Below are 17,951 nucleotides of genomic sequence, written 5' to 3' on the forward strand. Positions count from 1 at the left end.
TCCATAGTTTATACAAGCAAAATACCAGACAGACCCAGTAGAGTACTGAATGCTAGACTTAGACAAGAGACTGGAACATGGTTTCCCACCTCTCTAAGAAGCAAAGGATATTGAGCTATGGGTTTTATTTTTTCTAGTGTCGGTTTATACATCTGTAAATGATATGGTTTGTATCAAAAGGTCTTTAAGATCCCTACCAGTTCTGACACTCAATGTGTAACTGCTTACATATCCACCTCATACTATAATGGGGCATCTCAGTAGAACAAATTACTAAGAGTGGGGCCAAGGACAAACCTTATTGATTATATTTCCATTCAGGGAAAATCTAGTTGAAACAACTGTCCAGAAAACGATACACATGCTAGGGGAAAGGAAGGAAAACGAAGTAGCAAAAGAGAGGGAAAAAAGTTATGCTGCCAGTATGTCAGGAGAGCCTGGTATCTGTGTGTAAATGGGAGTGTGGAACTTTATGTATAGAAAATACATTTTTTTTTTTTTTTTGTATTTCCTGCCAACTTCTTTGGCTTCCTTACCTTTGAGGCTGAAATGTTCTAAATATCTTGTGGTCATTTCAGCTTGGGGTGTAGTGAGGGCGGTGGGGGCTATACGGGGAAGTGGTCTAGGAAAGGATTTACCATGCTCCAGAAAATATTCTACCTCTATTATATGTGCAGAAAATGAATTTATAGACATTAGTATTTAGTTTTAAACATATTGAGGACTAAACTTTGTATATAGAGTGGAGAGAGAAGGAATAAGAGAAATATTTATTGTAAGGAAAAATCTTAAAATGTTAAATGGAATATAGCAGTCATTATCTAACAGAAAAGACAGCTTTTCTAAAGAATAAAAAAACAACTACAGAGGAAATCATAATATACTATGACAGAGGTGCTACTTAAAGTCCAAATCTGCTGGAAGTGATTTTTTCATGATACCTGGAGATACAATTTGAAAACGAAGTCTAAAAATGATTTCTTTTGTACTTAAGAAATTGAAAAATAGTTAATTTTCTTTGTAATTCCTAAATATAGGGTTAAATGAAGAATCCATTGGTACTATAGAGGGTTTATCATTATGTTTAACAAGATGTCATGACCACAACTTATGAAAATTCTTAGAGATTCAGGGAGAAATAAAAAATAATAGTGTTGGGTAAAAAGTACTTTATTAAAGAAAAGAAAAGCTTACAGAGAGCAGTAAAATGAAAAGTAATATAGCCAGATTTTAAGAAAGTCATTGGTAGAGAAGACATTGCATAGACACTGATATTTTGCTATATATAAAGCGATCATTTGAGAGGTGAGGGATATTCTCAGATTAGTGGAAAATCAGAGCAATCAGAACTATTTTTGTTAACTTTGTCACTTTCAAAAACTTGGAAGAATAAACAAATGCAATTCGACATTATGTTCTTATTTAGGGAGAAAAAAGACAAATCTATAATGTATAAGGAGAGACAGTTCTTTGTTAAAATAAATCAACTACCTATCCACACCTTCAAACTAAAACAGAAAGCACCAACGTGACTTATTTTTGAAAGAGGTCAACGCTGGAATAATGCTTGCAGCTCTGGGTAATTTTGTGTGCATGAACTGGAGAGTAGTAAAAAATAAATTGCAGTGACTATTCAAGTGGAATGACCAAGACATTTCCTAGGATAAATGTTCAAAAATCTTTCAACTGTTAGCGACAATAGGATTATATGTCATATAAAGAGAGATCTAATAAAATATGTCATTCAAGTTTATCCCATTTATGAAAATGATAGGTCTACTTTAAGTAGATGAGGACAAAAAATATCAAAGAAAGTAGTGCCATTAAATGATCAGGTATTTGAAATACTCACTAACATTGTCCTTCATTTGGTGCAATGTAAACACTATATTTAGAAATTGAGCATATTTGCAAAAAAAAAAAAAAAAAAGATATCAGGGAGATATTGCAGTCATTTCTGTGAAGTGATAAGGGCGTGAATTATTTTTGGCAGAAATTAGGAATCTGAGTTGTTTTTCGGTAAGAACAAAACCAATTTTATTTTAATTGGATGATTCTAATGAGAAGCAAGAAATTTCAAAACCATGTTTCAAGCTTTCTTAACATTGACAAAAAATGGGAAAATTAGAGGCCTAAGTCACCTCCTTTGATAACATAGAAGAGTTCTCAAGAATGTACAGTACAGAAATAGTAAAATTTCACTATGAGGTTTCAAAGAGATAATAGGTACTATGAACATAGTTTTAAGGCTTTGGGTCCAAGACACCCAAAATTAAACAAAAACAAAAAGCTAGGATTTGAAAAGTAAACTTACAAACACATTTTCTTGCCTTTGTTCATGTTGGATTGTTTTGTTTGACTTTTCTTTTTTTTTGCCTTATTTCTAATGAATTTCAGACCTGCCCTACCAAAACTCTGCTTTTGTTCTAAGCTAGATCTTCACTCTCCATAAATGATATAGCTCAAAAAACTTTCTCTAGCCTCTTAGCTGATTTGACTCCCTTTGTCTTTTCTTATAACATCTGGCATACTACTCTTAGAATATTATCTCCTCCACTAGAATACAAATTCTCTGAAGGCAGAATCTTTGTCTTGCAACCCGCATGTCCAACACAGTGCGTCGCCCATAATAAACATTCATTATTATTAACTCATTTACTCTTTCACCATAATTTTGGACAATTAAAAACATTACTACTTAAATAAGGAACACATTGGGACCAAGAAAACACCTAGTGATATAGATATTAGTCTTAATAATAGTCTTAATAGGTCTTAATAAGTCTTAATAGTCTTTTAAATAAGAAGAATTTCTTCTGGCTTAGATAATATATATATTACATATATATCTTATATATTTTATATTATATATATTATATATATTATATTTTATATATATTATATTATATCATATATATATATATATATTTTCCAAACATCATATCAAGGATATTGTGCAGGAATTCTTGACATATTTTGGGAGAAATGTAAAACCAATATCCTATGACTACAATCATTTATCATCAAGTAGGAGCTGTTGTTAGAATTGATATTTATCTTTGGTAAATTGCAACCAGACTAACCTTGTTATATCATCACAAAATTCTGTCACTGCATCATTTAGCTATGAAATGCTTCCTTAACTATGTCCTTAGGTTTTTCTCTTCTATATTCAATCACGTAAGAAAAATCATTGTGCATAGAGGTAACTTAAAATGCTTTTTGTCATTTTCCAATTAAATATTCTCTAGAAGAAAATATAATTATTTTGAAAAGTCATCCTATCATAAGGTATTTTTAAAATTATAAAAAGCTTATAGGTGATCTAGTTTAATCTCAAAGTGAAAAACTGAGTCTGATTAAGTGATATGATCAAGGCTGAAGTATTAAAGAATTGGTTCTAGAATGTGAAATTCCTGACATTTAAACTATTTTTTTTTTGGTCCAATTACCATTAAGTGAATGAAAAGTGTTCATTCCATAATTAGCAAGTTTAACAGCAACCTCTAATTTTAGGAATATGAAATCCATGTGAAATTGTTGAAAGCCAGACTCAGTTTCTAACTCTGCCCTTTATCAATTGTTAAGTTACCTAAACTCTCCACAGATCAATATTCTTAGCTCTTAATAAAAATATCAGTACCTACCTCTTGGGCTTTGTGAAATAGTTAACTTAAAACACTTAGCATAGTACCCGAGTTATAGTAAACACTCAATAAGTTTTAGCTGATATTATTTTTACTATTTTTATTATTTCATAAAATGAAAGGTCATGGTTTTGATTCACTGAACTGTCAAGACAAACTCAATTGAAACTCTCATATTTTCAAATGTCATTATTGAGAATGACATCATTGTTTCTGCATTGTTATTTTGTTTGAATTTCTACTAGTTTATGCATCATTAAAAGCACATACAGCATACTAGTTTTTGAATTTCTACTAGTTTATGTATCATTAAAAGCACATACAGCATCTTACAGGGGAGACCAAAACTTTCTTTTATATCTATTTTTAAGTGATCAATTAATAAAAATATCTCAAAAGTAATTATAATGTGTATGGTAACCTGACTCAAATATATTTATTAAATTTATGAAATCTAATCTGAGGGCAGTGTGATATAGGTACAAAATACATAGTCATATTTTTTAAGCAGTCAAATATTCAGCATACATGTAATTATTTAGAAATTAACCAAATTTTTGAGATACCAGACTCTTACTTTCTTCATTCTTCACTTCTGACTGCATTTTGTTCACATTTCAACTCACTTATATAACCATTCTAGGAGAGAAAGGGCAAAAGGCGGGGGAGGGATGCAAATCTATGAATATAGTTATCCTTAGCCAATCAGAAAGAAGTGGAGAAAAGTTTAAATTGTAATGATAAATCTATTATGGATCATTTGTTCCATCAATATGCTGCAGCTACAATTATTCTGTCTTCCCCTGACCTGGATAATTGGGAACTGGCTGATACATTTAGAAAGAGGTAGGACACTTAATCTTTAAAAGTACTCATTACAAATGACTGAATGATCCTGCAACAATTGAAACAATGACATCCTCTATAAAATGCATTGAAGTTTTTACAGTAAACTTTATAATATTAAAGCTAAAATATCTTTAGCCATATTAACTTATTATCTATTCTTACTTTTACATTTTATATGCAATTTATTATACCAAACAAACACAAATCTAGGTAAATCAAAAGAAAAAAATTATTTAATTAACAAAAAAATATGCAGAAAATTATCAAGAGAGAAGAAAGGCAGTAAAGAACCTAAAACCTATTGATAGACTGATTATACAGACAGATAATGGATAAATAATATATAAAAATAGAAGTCTAACCCATAACTTACAGCTTCCTGTCTAAGAAACCATATCTACAGTACATAGCCCAGGTACTAATTCCTATGGGCTATGTCAGACTTGCAGGAAGCCAGACTGCTATCTCTAGTAGAAATTCAGGAAGCTATAAAATAACTTCTGTTAACAATTAGCCCCAAATGCCAGGACTTGATTGATATCTAACAGTTTTCCTAATTTTTGTTCCCATTTTCAACTTAGGACTAATCAGAGAAAGCCAAATATGCATCCCTAACCAATCACATAGGATGTCCCGCTTCTAGTTAACCGACACCAACAATCTCCATTCAGGGCATACCCAAAGCCTTCTCTTTTCTCCCTATAAAGTTTTCTCACTCCTCTGTCTGCCTTTGAATCTGCCAAAACACATGTGACAGTGGTGCCCTTGCTTTAGCAAGGCCTGAATAAAGAGCCTTTGCTTTTCTTATCTGCTTGGTCTTCAACCAAATGTCTTTGGGCGATTCTAAAAAAAAAGGGTAATAAATATTTATTTGCTTGGCATTTCAGATACTCTGCAATTTTTTAAAGTCAGTTGTCTAACAAGTATGTAAGATAAATACTATTGTGTTAATTTCACAAACGAGGAAACAAAGTCATAGAATTATTCAGAACATTACCTAAATCCTTGTAGCCAGTGAGCAGTTTACATTTAAAAACTAAATCACTTTTTTGTATTTCAAAGTCCAACAAATATTCTTAAGAAATATTTCATTAAAATTCACTTTAATATGTTGCTTTATCACATAAGTTGTCACAGAACCTAAAACTGAAGTAACTTATTTTCTAACTGTAAAATAACGTAAGTCAGCTTTATAGAAAAGGAGGAAAAAGTATTTACACTTATTAGAAATTACCATAGAGGCAGATTGAAAAAAAATAGAATAATATAGATGACTAATAAATCTATTTAATGCCTGGAAATAAAAGTGATTTTTAAACATGATGCCTTAAATAAGTACTTAAAAAGGTAAAAAAAATTCTACAGATAATATAGTTTAAATAATAATGTCGAATAAGAAATAATGACTAAAGGCCAAATAATTCCTCATGTGGCTTCTATGTTTCAATAATTCCATTTAGTTAACTCAAATCTTTATTAAGAATTCCTTGCACTGAGCATAAATTAAAATGAACAGAAAGTTGGAATTTGAGAATTCTTATGAAAAGAAAAAGATTCAAGCTCTTGGCCTTCATAGCATTTCATGTTAAAGAAGGAAAACACTTTCCTTTAAATTTCCCTGTTTTAATAAAAAGTAACCAATTTTTCAGATAAATTTATAAATACCAAAGGTATAATATGGCCATTTTGCTAAGTGTACAGAGGAAAAATTGTGCTTCATTTATATATCATAAAGACTGATCCTGCCCATAAAAAAAAGACTGATGATCAATATCTACCAGTTGATTTAATTTTTAACTTTTTTAGTTATGTATCCACTGAGATGCAAGACATATTTTTCATAGAAAAGAAAAATTAATTGAGGATTCCGTCTTTGCCTCTTTCTTTACCAATCTTTCTAAATAAGGGTAGATGAGAAAAGGTATGGGGCAAGTTGGGGGATGCATACTATAAGAAAATCACCTGGGAAATTTCCCAAACAACATGTTGAGGTTGATGCCAAGAAAACACCACATCATGAAAAATAACATGTTCTAATTACTTTGAAGCAATAGTATGTGTAGTAGAGACAGACTACATACATTAGAATCCTGCTCTTCCCCTGGCTAATTGTGTGACACTAGTCACATCATTTAACTTTGTAACAAGTTTCCTCATTTTTAAAATGGGAATAGTAATAATAGAATCTCATGAGATTGTTGCAAGGATTAAGAGACTTAATATATATGAGCTGCCACATAGGAATCACTAGGTATTACTTTATTATTGCTGTCAGTCTGAAATAAAGCAAAGTATTTTAGAGAATGAGCAGCAAGTTGAATATTTTATTATGGTCAGAACTAATAGGATGCTGTTTGTTCTACTAGCTATAATGTTCTTAGATGGAGGATGAGGCTAAGAGAAAAAAACTGCTCTTTAGGAAAAAAAGTAATCATCACATTTATGTCTTATCAATGGAAAAAGTTGATTACAGGCATTTTACTGCTTCTCCATGATCCATAATGGCCAATGGACACTTGATTACAACACTTATCATGCTGTGCTCTGTGTCTATATCTGTGTGACTCTTTCAATAATCTGGGCACTTCTCGAAGGCAAGAATTATGTCAAAATTCTTTGAATTTCAAGTGTCTAATAATACCTCACATGCAGAGATACTCAATACATGTTGAATGAATAATGAATAAATTTTTAAAAATAAACAAATAAATAATACAGGGATTGACAGTTTTCAGAGAAAGAAAAGTATTCTTAAAGAGTAGGCTTAATATGTTAAAAGAAATGTAAATTCTTTTCAGAAGCTTCTTTCAAAACTCAATTCTACATCTTAGAAATGATTCAGCAATCTCCTAATATGATGGATTTACTTCAAAGGATTACACAGTTTTCTGTTTCTACTTCAACTTGACAAAAAATATTTAATGTCTCTTAAGTGAGTGAAAAAGAGTTGTATTTGTATTATCTCTGAACTAATAAGCTATATCATTTTATTAAGAAAGAAAAATAGAAAGCCTATCTTGGTAAGAATTTTCATTTGTTTATAAATGTGTACAGTTTTATTCATTTGAATGGATGTTATATTTTTTTAAATTAAGATTTTAACTTGACGAATAAATGGTTCTTCTTTTGAAATCTTGAAGATATTTCAGAGTGCATATTTTATTATCCATGCTTTTTTTCCAAAATTAATTATATATGGCAAATTTGGCACATCTTTTATTGTTTTGTTATCTGGTGTGTTTCTAATCTAGCAATCACATTGATCTAAGCTATATAATTGTTTTGAAATTTTAGTGTTTAAATCTATTTACATGATTATATTTCTCAGAAATAATATGGTAGTTAGTATGTAATTACTTCTTACCCTATTTGAGTCAATTCTTGCTCTGGAAGTATAGATGGGAGGTGGGATGTTGAAAGCCTGAGGGACCAGGTATTCCTCAGCATCCATCATATCTTCTAAATCCTCTTCGTCCAAGAGATTCTGAAAGAACTTGCTGTCATTTGGACTGGGAAGCTTCATACGATCATCACCCTAAAAGATTGCCCATGAGGAACACAAAAAATGAGTCTTCTCTTTATCTTAGTATGTGGCCTTTGCAGTAAATTTATGTAAGATGAAAACAAATGGTTGAAAATTCATGCACTCACTTAATAAAAACATTTTTTAGCATAACTGCTAACCATAAAGAAGCCTATAATAAGCTCAAATATAACAAGGTAAGATAAATAAATTTAATACAAGAAGAATATGATAAATGCGTTAGAGATAGATAAAGCAGAATGCTATGGATGTTTTGAGGGAGGCAAAATCCATTTCAGATCTGAGAATAATGATAGGTAGCCTCCACTGCCAACATGTGTTTGGGCTCTGACTTTAAGCATAAATAATAAAAGCCATTGATTTATCAATCTTTATTTTTTTGGTTGGTTTGATATCATAGAACGATCAGAACACATAGGCTCCATTCTTTGTACTATCATATGGCATAACATTGTTAAAGTGATAGCATTTGAAATCACAGCACGAGTGTCACATAACATAAATGGGGGTGGGAGACACATCAAAACCCTTGTTATACTCTCTCTTTCTTCATCTATTTCTTAAATACATGTATATTTTATTTTCTCAAAGTTATGTGATTTCTTGGTGACAACTTGTTTATGAAACTTAATTTGGCATAAAGATAGTTGGAAATTATTATCTTCTAAAACCTAGCTTTTATCTTCATGTCAGACTATTGATATGAAGATAAAGGAGACCTTGTCTCATTGAAGAAATTTAATTCAATGTAAGCCAATGTTAATTTGTTTATGGTTTAGGTAGAAATCATCATAGAGAAACATATTAAGATTTTTAAATTATTCAATCCATTTCTCTAGTGTTCAATATGTTCTTTTGGCCTGTTATTTGATTCATATGTATATCAATGCATTTGATCTGAGTTATGCCTAGATATTGCATAGCTCCCTAAACAAAGCAAAACACATTTACAAATATTTTTCTAGGAAATTAAATGTCAATATATTGAAAATTTAATTCATTGTCTTCAACCATGAACAAGATTAAAAGAAAAATCCTTCTTCCTTTTATTCTGAAAAGGTAAGATTATAAAAATGAATATGACTTACACATAATGATAATAAAAAGCAGAGTGTTAAAGGCTTGTCTGAGCATAAAGGCTTTTATATATATAAATAATCATAATTATCTGGCTGTTCAATAGCAGAGGCACTGGAATATTAAGGAAAGGTGCTTAGAAGTGTTCTGACAGCAAGGAAAAAGCTGTTTTCCATGTCATTTCAGATGATATTCTGCTTAGTTAATCTGTGAATGGTGATTTCCACAGTTCCAAAGCCTAGATGTTATACATATTTCAAAATGAGTTTACCACTGGGAAATTCTTAAAAATCTAAGCAAATGCACTAACCTGAATAACTAGATATCTTTGAGGGTCTCGAGCCATCCTGGAAAATTCAGCAGCCAGTTCCTTAAATTTAGGTCTACTGTCAGCATCAATCATCCAACCTAGAAATTCACATGCAGTAAAAGTTACTACATCCATAATTAGAAAGAAGCGCAATATAAAATTTATGAAAATACAGCCTAAGTTGAAAAAATATTAATTTAATAATAATGATCTGAAAAACAAAAGATGCTAATGAAAGGAACAATCCAGTGGGTGAAGGTGTATATCAATCAGTTTGTTGACACTCATAACTAAATGTAATATACTCTAAAATAACATAAACTCTTTATTTTGTTGATCTTATTTAAAATTAATTTTCTTCCTCAAAAATATAACTTAGGTTACTATATTAACTTACATTATTTCAGATCTTTTTTCTTAGGTATGGCAAGAATTTTCTCTTAAAGTTTTTCTTTGATGGTTATAGAAGAGGTGATTGGAATATAATTTGTAATTTTTTATCAAGAATGGCATGGAATAAAAGCTTTAGTTACAATGTGGTACACTGGCACAGAGGGGAAAAAAAAGAATAAAAAACAACTTTCTTATGTTACTTTTTTCTACTGGGAAGAATTAATATGAAGTAATTTGTAACGTTTGTTCAGCAATGGCCATTAGTTTATTTTAGTGCTAACCTTTTCAGCATAAAAATAACATCAGCAATTTTCAATGTGTGTATTATTATTTAGCTGAAAGTCTAGATAAAGTGGGTCCTAGCTCCCCAGGCTCTGTTTAGCTGATGAGATGACAAGAAAAAAGTACCAAACTTTTCTTGATTTTCTTGCCAAATGAGCCTTTTCTTAGGTATTAGAACTCTGAAAGCAAGGTAAAATTCTCTGTCAGGAAAAATGTTTTCCTAATTTTTCATTATTTCATCAGGGTATCTAAACCAACCCTTATGTTCTTTATGGGATCAAATTATATAATGCATGCACGTGTTTAAACTTTCTTCCACAGATGACTACTGAACAATGTTTGATCCAATAAAGCTTATTCCTCATTGTGGGAGTTCAATTTCTATTCTTGTTCTGGGAAGTTTTTGGGTGTCAATTCATATATCATTAATTTCATCTGAATTTTCTTCTCTCCTAACAAAGTTGGAATGTTCTGTATTCTGTATGCATCCACTGGAAAAAAAGTTTTAAATGCTGTTGGTGACAAGATGCTACTAAAAAGGTAGGTGTTTCTGGAACTATTGGAACCAAAAAAAGGTTAAATTCATAGTGAGGTATCAGTTTCTTTCTAACTAAATATTGAGTAAATATTTCTCTGCTTAGAGAAAAGGGCATGCTGACCTGAACTGGAAAACACATTTTTTATTTCTTCCCTCACTGTCAGAATGTATCACACATGTCATGAATATAAATCTGGGCAGACCTGGGTCCAAAGTCTCTTATTAATAAGATGCTTATTCACCTTCACCAGTTTGTTTCTTTGCTAACACTATGTAAATCAAAAGGGGAAAACCTCAAACTACACAAGAAAGATTGCTGAATGTTAATCTCACTTAAATTAAGTCAGAAACTCCAGAGACTTTTCTAATTCTATTTAAATTAAGAGCCTAGGCTTCCAACACATTTCAAAACACATTTATAATACATATGTACCGGGGCACAGAAAGGAGAAAGATAAGTAAGAGAGTTAGATGCAAACAAATGATGGAATTGTAAAAAGTAAACGTTCATAATCTTTTTAGTTTAATTCCTTCCCACCATCCACTTTCTCCTGCCAATTTCCTGTTGACTAAAACTGGTAAACCTATTTCCATTTAATTCATTTTTTAAACTATCAGTTTCAAGATTTCTTTCTTTATATTTAGATTATTTGTTTAGTCTTCTCTTTTTCTATAAAAATTACTAACATTGTTATGACTAATTACATCTCTTTATGAAAGACAATTTGTCATGGAAATGATAAGACTCAAAGTGAAATGAACAAGAGTAAGAGTCATATAATTTGACTTCATAACATGGAAGCATGATATTGCTTCATATTAATGATAATGACAACAAACTGGTATTTACATGATCTTTTCATAATTATTTTTGAACTTTTATATTTTTTAATACACAGAAACTTTATGCAGGTAGATTAATCTGTACTATTACTTTACTCAGAATGATGATGGTGATGATAAAATTATTTTGCAATCTTACATTTGACCATGACCATGTAAACGTCAATAGTGCAGATAGGAGGCTGGGGCAAACGTTCTCCTTTCTCTAATAAGTCAGGGATTTCTCGGGTTGGAATTCCATCATAGGGTTTTCCTCCAAAGGTCATCAGTTCCCATATAGTGACTCCTAAATTGGAGAGCAAATTCTTACATAAGCATATTAACAACATACTTTGAACAAACCAGTAATATGCCACTGGCAAAAGAATGCTCCCAAGAGGGCAAGCAAAAATAGTCTAAAGAGAAGATCTTCTGATTCCTATATCCATTGTGAGAAGCCCAATGACAAAATCCTTGTGAGAATTCAATTCTCCTATACTGTCTTGAAATTTTTAATGGGTAGCAGAGACAATTTAGAGTGGATATCAGAATACTGAATCTTCCCCATTTCTAACTTACAAATAATGTTAATGTTTGCCGACTCAAGTTAAGTTTCACTATATCACATTAGAGCCTATAAAACAATTTATTTACTAGGTACATGTGGATTCAGTACCAAGTAAATACTACTGTAGGTAAAATCTGATATTGACTAAATTTGATATTAACATCTGTGCTATCAAAAGCCCTAAAGGCTAAACTGGATTCCTGAATGATTATCCTATGTTATGGTAAATAATTAGTCCCCTTTTTAACTAATATAAATAGAACAAGTGGAATAAAACTGATTAATTTATTTGGCACACAGGATAGCCTGAGTGAAGAATGATCCACATGTGAGATATAATACATGTGAAGTAGGCACCACAAAATTGAAGGGGAGGGCATAGTATATTCCTTAGATACTGAAATTACTTTCTTGAATCACTAGAACATTTCCTCTGCAAAAGCCGACACCTTAAATATTAGCATACAAATAGCCAGCTTTGATAATAATAATGATTGTGATTTGAGCAATAATATATACACTACAGATCTCTTCTTTATAATCTAATAATTCTGTAATAAAAAGTTAGAATTTTCTTAAGGAGAAAGATTATAAGTTCAGAAATAGCTATCTGAGCACAATATTATTACCAAGAGATTTTGACTGATGCATACATACAGATATCTTTTAACATAAAATCTATTAATTAGGGCTATGTTTTCTTTTCACTGCCATTCGTAATAAATTATTTACTCAAACTGAACTCTCTTTTAGCTTATAAACAGTTATCATTGACTAATAATAAAAATAAAAATCTTAAAATATAAAAGTATATATGAATTTCAACTTATCCTTCATAATAGTAACATTAACGATTACTTGATATTTTTGGTTAATATTTATATATTATATTCTATGATTCTTATGTATAATGTAAACCTGTCAAGTAGTGACACAATTTAACTATTTGATCTTTATTAAATTCTACTTAATTTACATATTAAAGAATGCTCCATAAAACCAGTGATTAAAACTTATTGCACATGAGACAGACTGGAACAAGTTAATAAGTGGATGACTGTTCTTTTTTATTCAGTCAATCGTATTTATAGAATATTTATTTAATGAGAACATTTATTAACTTATCTACACAGTTACAAAAGACAGAATGGATACTCACATCTCTATCAGAACTTCTAATATAAGCAAGATACAAAGCAATTACAAATAAAAGTAATAGAAAATATAATAACAAATACAAAAACAACAGCAGAAACATCAAAACACCCACGTCTGCCAATAATAATCCAAATATATATTTGCAGAAGTGATGACAAGATAGGGTTAAAGAGAGATGACTTCATGCAGAAAGACAATCTCAGGAAAACTAAATCAGAAACATCCTCAAAATTTACAATTCTATCATTTCAAGATAAAAACCATAGCTGATGCATGTTTATTTTTATAAAAATAAAGATTCGCCCAGTGGCCATTTCCCAAAAAGATGCACTGTAAACAAGATTATGTATCTGTCTCCACCTTTTGTACTTTTTGCAATTGATGATTCTATATCATAAAAATCTTAAAATGCTTCATGTTTATGGGATGATGACCTGTGTTATGTCTCAAAACAGAGATCTATCTATCTATCTATCATCTATCTATCTATCTATCTATCTATCTATCATTTATTTTTATTGAATAGCTCCTGAGAATTTGCAACTAAACATGAAGATAAACATTATAACCTGAATAACAGGATTTTCCCCCATAGGTACAGTTTACTATTAACAATGCGATTGCCCTGCTAACATTTACTTTAATAGATAGATAGATATTTTTTTTTCTTATTTTAGAGGTCATTCAAAATTTGCCTGAGCAGATTGCCACATTAATTCAAGGAAACATAAGCAGAAAAAAAAGCGGGGGGAACGTGATAACATATAAATCTATTGTATAAAATATATAAATCTATATCCTATAATATATAAATGTATATCATATATAAATGTTTATCTACATGTAAACATATATCACATAGTATATAAATCTATCATATGTATATTATATGTGATAAATTTATTTTCTATTTAGTCCTAACAGTTTAACAACTAAGTTTGTCAAAAATTCCCCCGTATTGGTCTAAAACTCAAACACATAACCTTTTCTGCTTTTCAGCTGAGTAGAGTACGTGAAGCCTACATGGAAATTTTAATACCTCCTATGGCATACATAAGTTCTTTCGTGAATGAATGGTTTTATTCTTTTCTCTAAAAATTAGAAAAAACTAAAAAATTGAGCTTAAATTTGAGTAAAATAAATTCCACCATGTTTTTAAGTCCCAACATCACCTTTTTATTTAGAGACAATGTGCTTTTAGTTTGTAAGAAATGTTAATTTTATGTGGTGTGTTTATATTTAGAAAAGATGTTAACATTATTATTAATACCTGGATGAACGTTAGTTGTAAAAAGTCAGATGGATGCAAAGTAGCTCATCTCAACAACTGAACTAACACAATTAAATATATTTTCTAAACATAAAAGTCACTTTTTTCTAGTTCATATTATTCACTCTGTAATATATCTGTTTATTCCAAAATAATTTGTAAATTAAAATCAAAGCTGCAATTAGCAATTTTTTCTCTCATCTCTCTCCTCACATTTATTATTTTACCTTACTGTTTTCATTAATCATTCTTTGTTATAACAGTAATCTCTATTTTCCTACTATAGAACAGAGATTCCCATAAAAAAGAAAGTTCTTTTTTAAAACATTCATTGCACTTAGAGTTATGTTTTCAAAGAGTTGTTGAAAATTAAGGCCATGAGATAACGTGAAATTGCACCTAAAGTCGTTTTTGGTTTTTTTGTGTGTGTGTATGTGTCAAAATGATCAGATAATTTGCTACCCAACCAAAGGTTATGGTAGACAACTCAACTATGATATTAATATATTAAATTTTAGAGAAGCAAGGATTAACAAAAAAGGTAGGTAACAATAGTATTTAGAGTTTTTATTTTTTTAAATAGAAGAGTAAAAAGTTAATTTCTTTAGAAAGCAAGGGTTATAAGTAGGTATTTTCAACACAATAAAATAATTTGACTTAAGATATTTTACATAAACTTAATATATTTATTTTGGTCTTAAAAGCCTTAATTCACAGGGAAGATTTATTTACCATAGCTCCAAACGTCACTCTGATGGGTGAATTTCCTATAGTGTATACACTCCAGAGCCATCCATTTAATTGGCATCTATAAAGAAATAAGAAGTGAAAGTGTAGTTATATAAAAAGTATTTTCTGTAGTTATTTCCTAAATGTAATTCTCTAGACTTACTTCAATTATATATTTTTTGACTGTATGTACAGAAAATATAAATATGTTATTTTTCATATAAATTGAACAAATAAATTGAAACAAAATTCTTAAAGTGAATCAACCTAAATATATATTTATTCTTAAAAATCTTCATAAATAGTGAAAAGTAAAATAAAACAAGCATAACATTTTATAGTTATTAATGTTCAATAATTAAGTTACTAGTTAATATTATGACAACAATTCTAAACATCAAGCATTTACTTGTAAAAATGAGGTCACATTATATTTTTCCCCCAAAATGAGGTTCCTTACATTTTCAGTTATTCCTTTTCACCCTCAGACAAATGTCAGCCACCAGTAAAGTGGTCTATTTCTACACTTTACCCCTCCCTCTCCTCTCATATAATTTGGTCACTAAAACACCTAAAATAATGAATTCCAAGTTAGCCTTGCTTAGTTCTTCAGCCACAAATGATCTCTCACATCTTGGTTAGCCAGTATTGAAAATATGTACCATTTTCAATATAGGAATTATATAAAAGAATGTGAGAGAATCAGTACAAATCCATCATCATTCCAAGCAAAACTACTCAACTCACATACTCTGCCACTGATGGGTCAGCAGAATGAGTTTCAGCTATGAAAGGTAGCATTAGATAGCTGAAAATATAATTAGATTCTATGGAATAAAGATAAACACCTCTACTTTGCAGTTGAAAGCTTAAAACTAAATAGGCCCTTGAAATCATGAGGTTGGCTGCTCACCAAGGTGACACCAAGGTAACTCTATGACAGAATCACAGTATTCAGTGAAAGGGAACATAAGACACATTGAAAAGTAATTTCCCTATGGGCAAGGAGTTAGCCAACTTTATGGACTACGGACATTGTGCTAAATAAGTAAGTTTAAATCACAGGTGGCTTGATAAAGAACGGTTACTAGGCATTTAAAGCTATAATGAATCTTGCTTTAGACAAATCTTACAGCTGTATGTTCTCAAGACAAGTGAAGTCATGTGATTTATGGGCTTCTACTTCTGTGTAATCTTGTAGTGAATTTCAAAGCTGTGGTCTCCAACTACTGCAGTTTTGTAGTAAACAGGCAAAACAAAATCAAGAAAAAGCCAGGTAACACTACAGAACTGAAGTTTTTTAAAACAAGAAATTCTTTTTTTTGCCCTATGATAACATTTGAATATATACAGTTATATAAAATTTAGTATAAAAATCATGTTAAGCATTTAGAATCCTATCATTGCAAAATATTTATAATATATATTTAGATGGCCCATGATGAATACCTCATGTAAAAAACATATTTCTATGACATATAAATAACATTTTTTTTTTTAGCATAACCATAGATTAAAGGTGCATTTGCTTATTTCATTTGACCTCTCATGATCTAAGTTTTCCCAGATCAAGCTAGAGGGAGCTTCACATGAAGACTATGCTTCTTGGTTAGCCAAGAATGGCAAATTTAACAGTGGGTTAATGAGGAAAGACAAGTGTTGGAACTAAGGCATGAACATATGGAAGGGGCGCAGTTGTCAGGCAGAGCCCTGAGGCTACAGAGTCAGAAAAGATTCAAGAGGCTGTGGCACTGTTCAGACCCCTAGAATATAGCAAATTACATTCCAGTGGAAATAGTGAGGTAATAAAGTAAATTGGTAACTCATGCACTATGATAAACGCTTTAAAAAAAGAGCCAGATAAGAGGAATCTATTATATCTGGTATAGGAGCATTAGAGGATGGTCAATCTTCAGTGAGTTATGGTTCTTGGTAGTAGCCAAGCTTCTCTCCAGTCTATGGGAGAGAGATTGTATCCCTATGTAAGAGTCAGTCCTGTGCTTTTAGGGTCAATGGAATAATTTCAATGGCTCTGGATCAAAGTTTAATTTCTGGAGTCCCTAAAGATTCTCCTACTTTCCAATACTGAACCTGACATAAATACCACATGTGTCCAGGAGTATATTGTCTTATTTTAGCTACTTTTGAGAAATAGAAGTTAGTAACATATTCTCTTTCTATATTTTTTACCCTGGGCAGGAGAGAAGTCAAATGGTAGAACTGGGACTTTATAAACCTCAGGATTATTGGCTTCTTCCTATAACATATAAAGAGATAAAAGGATATCATACTATGTTTTCAAGCATTATTGCTCTCAAAAAGATACCCACCTTTCCTCCATCAGCATTATACTCTTTTTCATCTCCTTCCAAGAGTCTGGCTAGTCCAAAATCTGTGATTTTCACATGGTTTGGAGATTTCACTAAGACATTACGAGCTGCCAAATCACGATGAACAAGACGTCTTTCTTCCAGATACATCATTCCCTGAAAAACACCAAGTTCCCCAATAATAGATAGTTAATGCCTTGGCTTTTCCATTCTCTAAAAAGGAGTTTCTTAGCAGTCAGTTGAAAGTACTTGATTTCTCTAAGTAAAGTATAACCCTGGCATATTTTCAAAGTTAGAGAAAACCTGGGATAAAAAAGTAAACCACAAATAGCTTGTGGCCTTTTCTCCCTAAATTCCTATAAAAAAGAATATATTACCTGCACATAAGCTAAATGTTAGGTCATTTTTATCCAAAGACTTGATAGTCTTTTGCA

At 30.8% G+C, this 17,951-nt stretch overlaps 1 protein-coding gene across 2 annotated transcripts in view; it reads right to left on the minus strand.

Annotated features, from left to right (window-relative positions):
• The window catches only part of LOC120587607 (receptor tyrosine-protein kinase erbB-4-like), a 50,475-nt gene extending 32,806 nt beyond the window's left edge, over nucleotides 1-17,669 (minus strand). For both annotated transcript variants that reach the window (XM_039844681.1, XM_039844680.1), the window contains exons 1-5: nucleotides 17,518-17,669; nucleotides 15,191-15,266; nucleotides 11,623-11,769; nucleotides 9,428-9,525; nucleotides 7,861-8,031 (exon numbers count right to left, since the gene is read on the minus strand). In XM_039844681.1, the coding sequence (XP_039700615.1) occupies nucleotides 7,861-8,031; nucleotides 9,428-9,525; nucleotides 11,623-11,769; nucleotides 15,191-15,266; nucleotides 17,518-17,667 (642 nt within the window). In that variant the 5' untranslated portion in view covers nucleotides 17,668-17,669. The remainder of the gene's footprint in view (nucleotides 1-7,860; nucleotides 8,032-9,427; nucleotides 9,526-11,622; nucleotides 11,770-15,190; nucleotides 15,267-17,517) is intronic.
• Between the last annotated feature and the right edge of the window lie 282 nt (nucleotides 17,670-17,951).

Source organism: Pteropus medius, unplaced genomic scaffold (assembly GCF_902729225.1).
Source record: "Pteropus medius unplaced genomic scaffold, Ma_sr-lr_union100, whole genome shotgun sequence".
Taxonomy (NCBI): Eukaryota; Metazoa; Chordata; class Mammalia; order Chiroptera; family Pteropodidae; genus Pteropus; species Pteropus medius.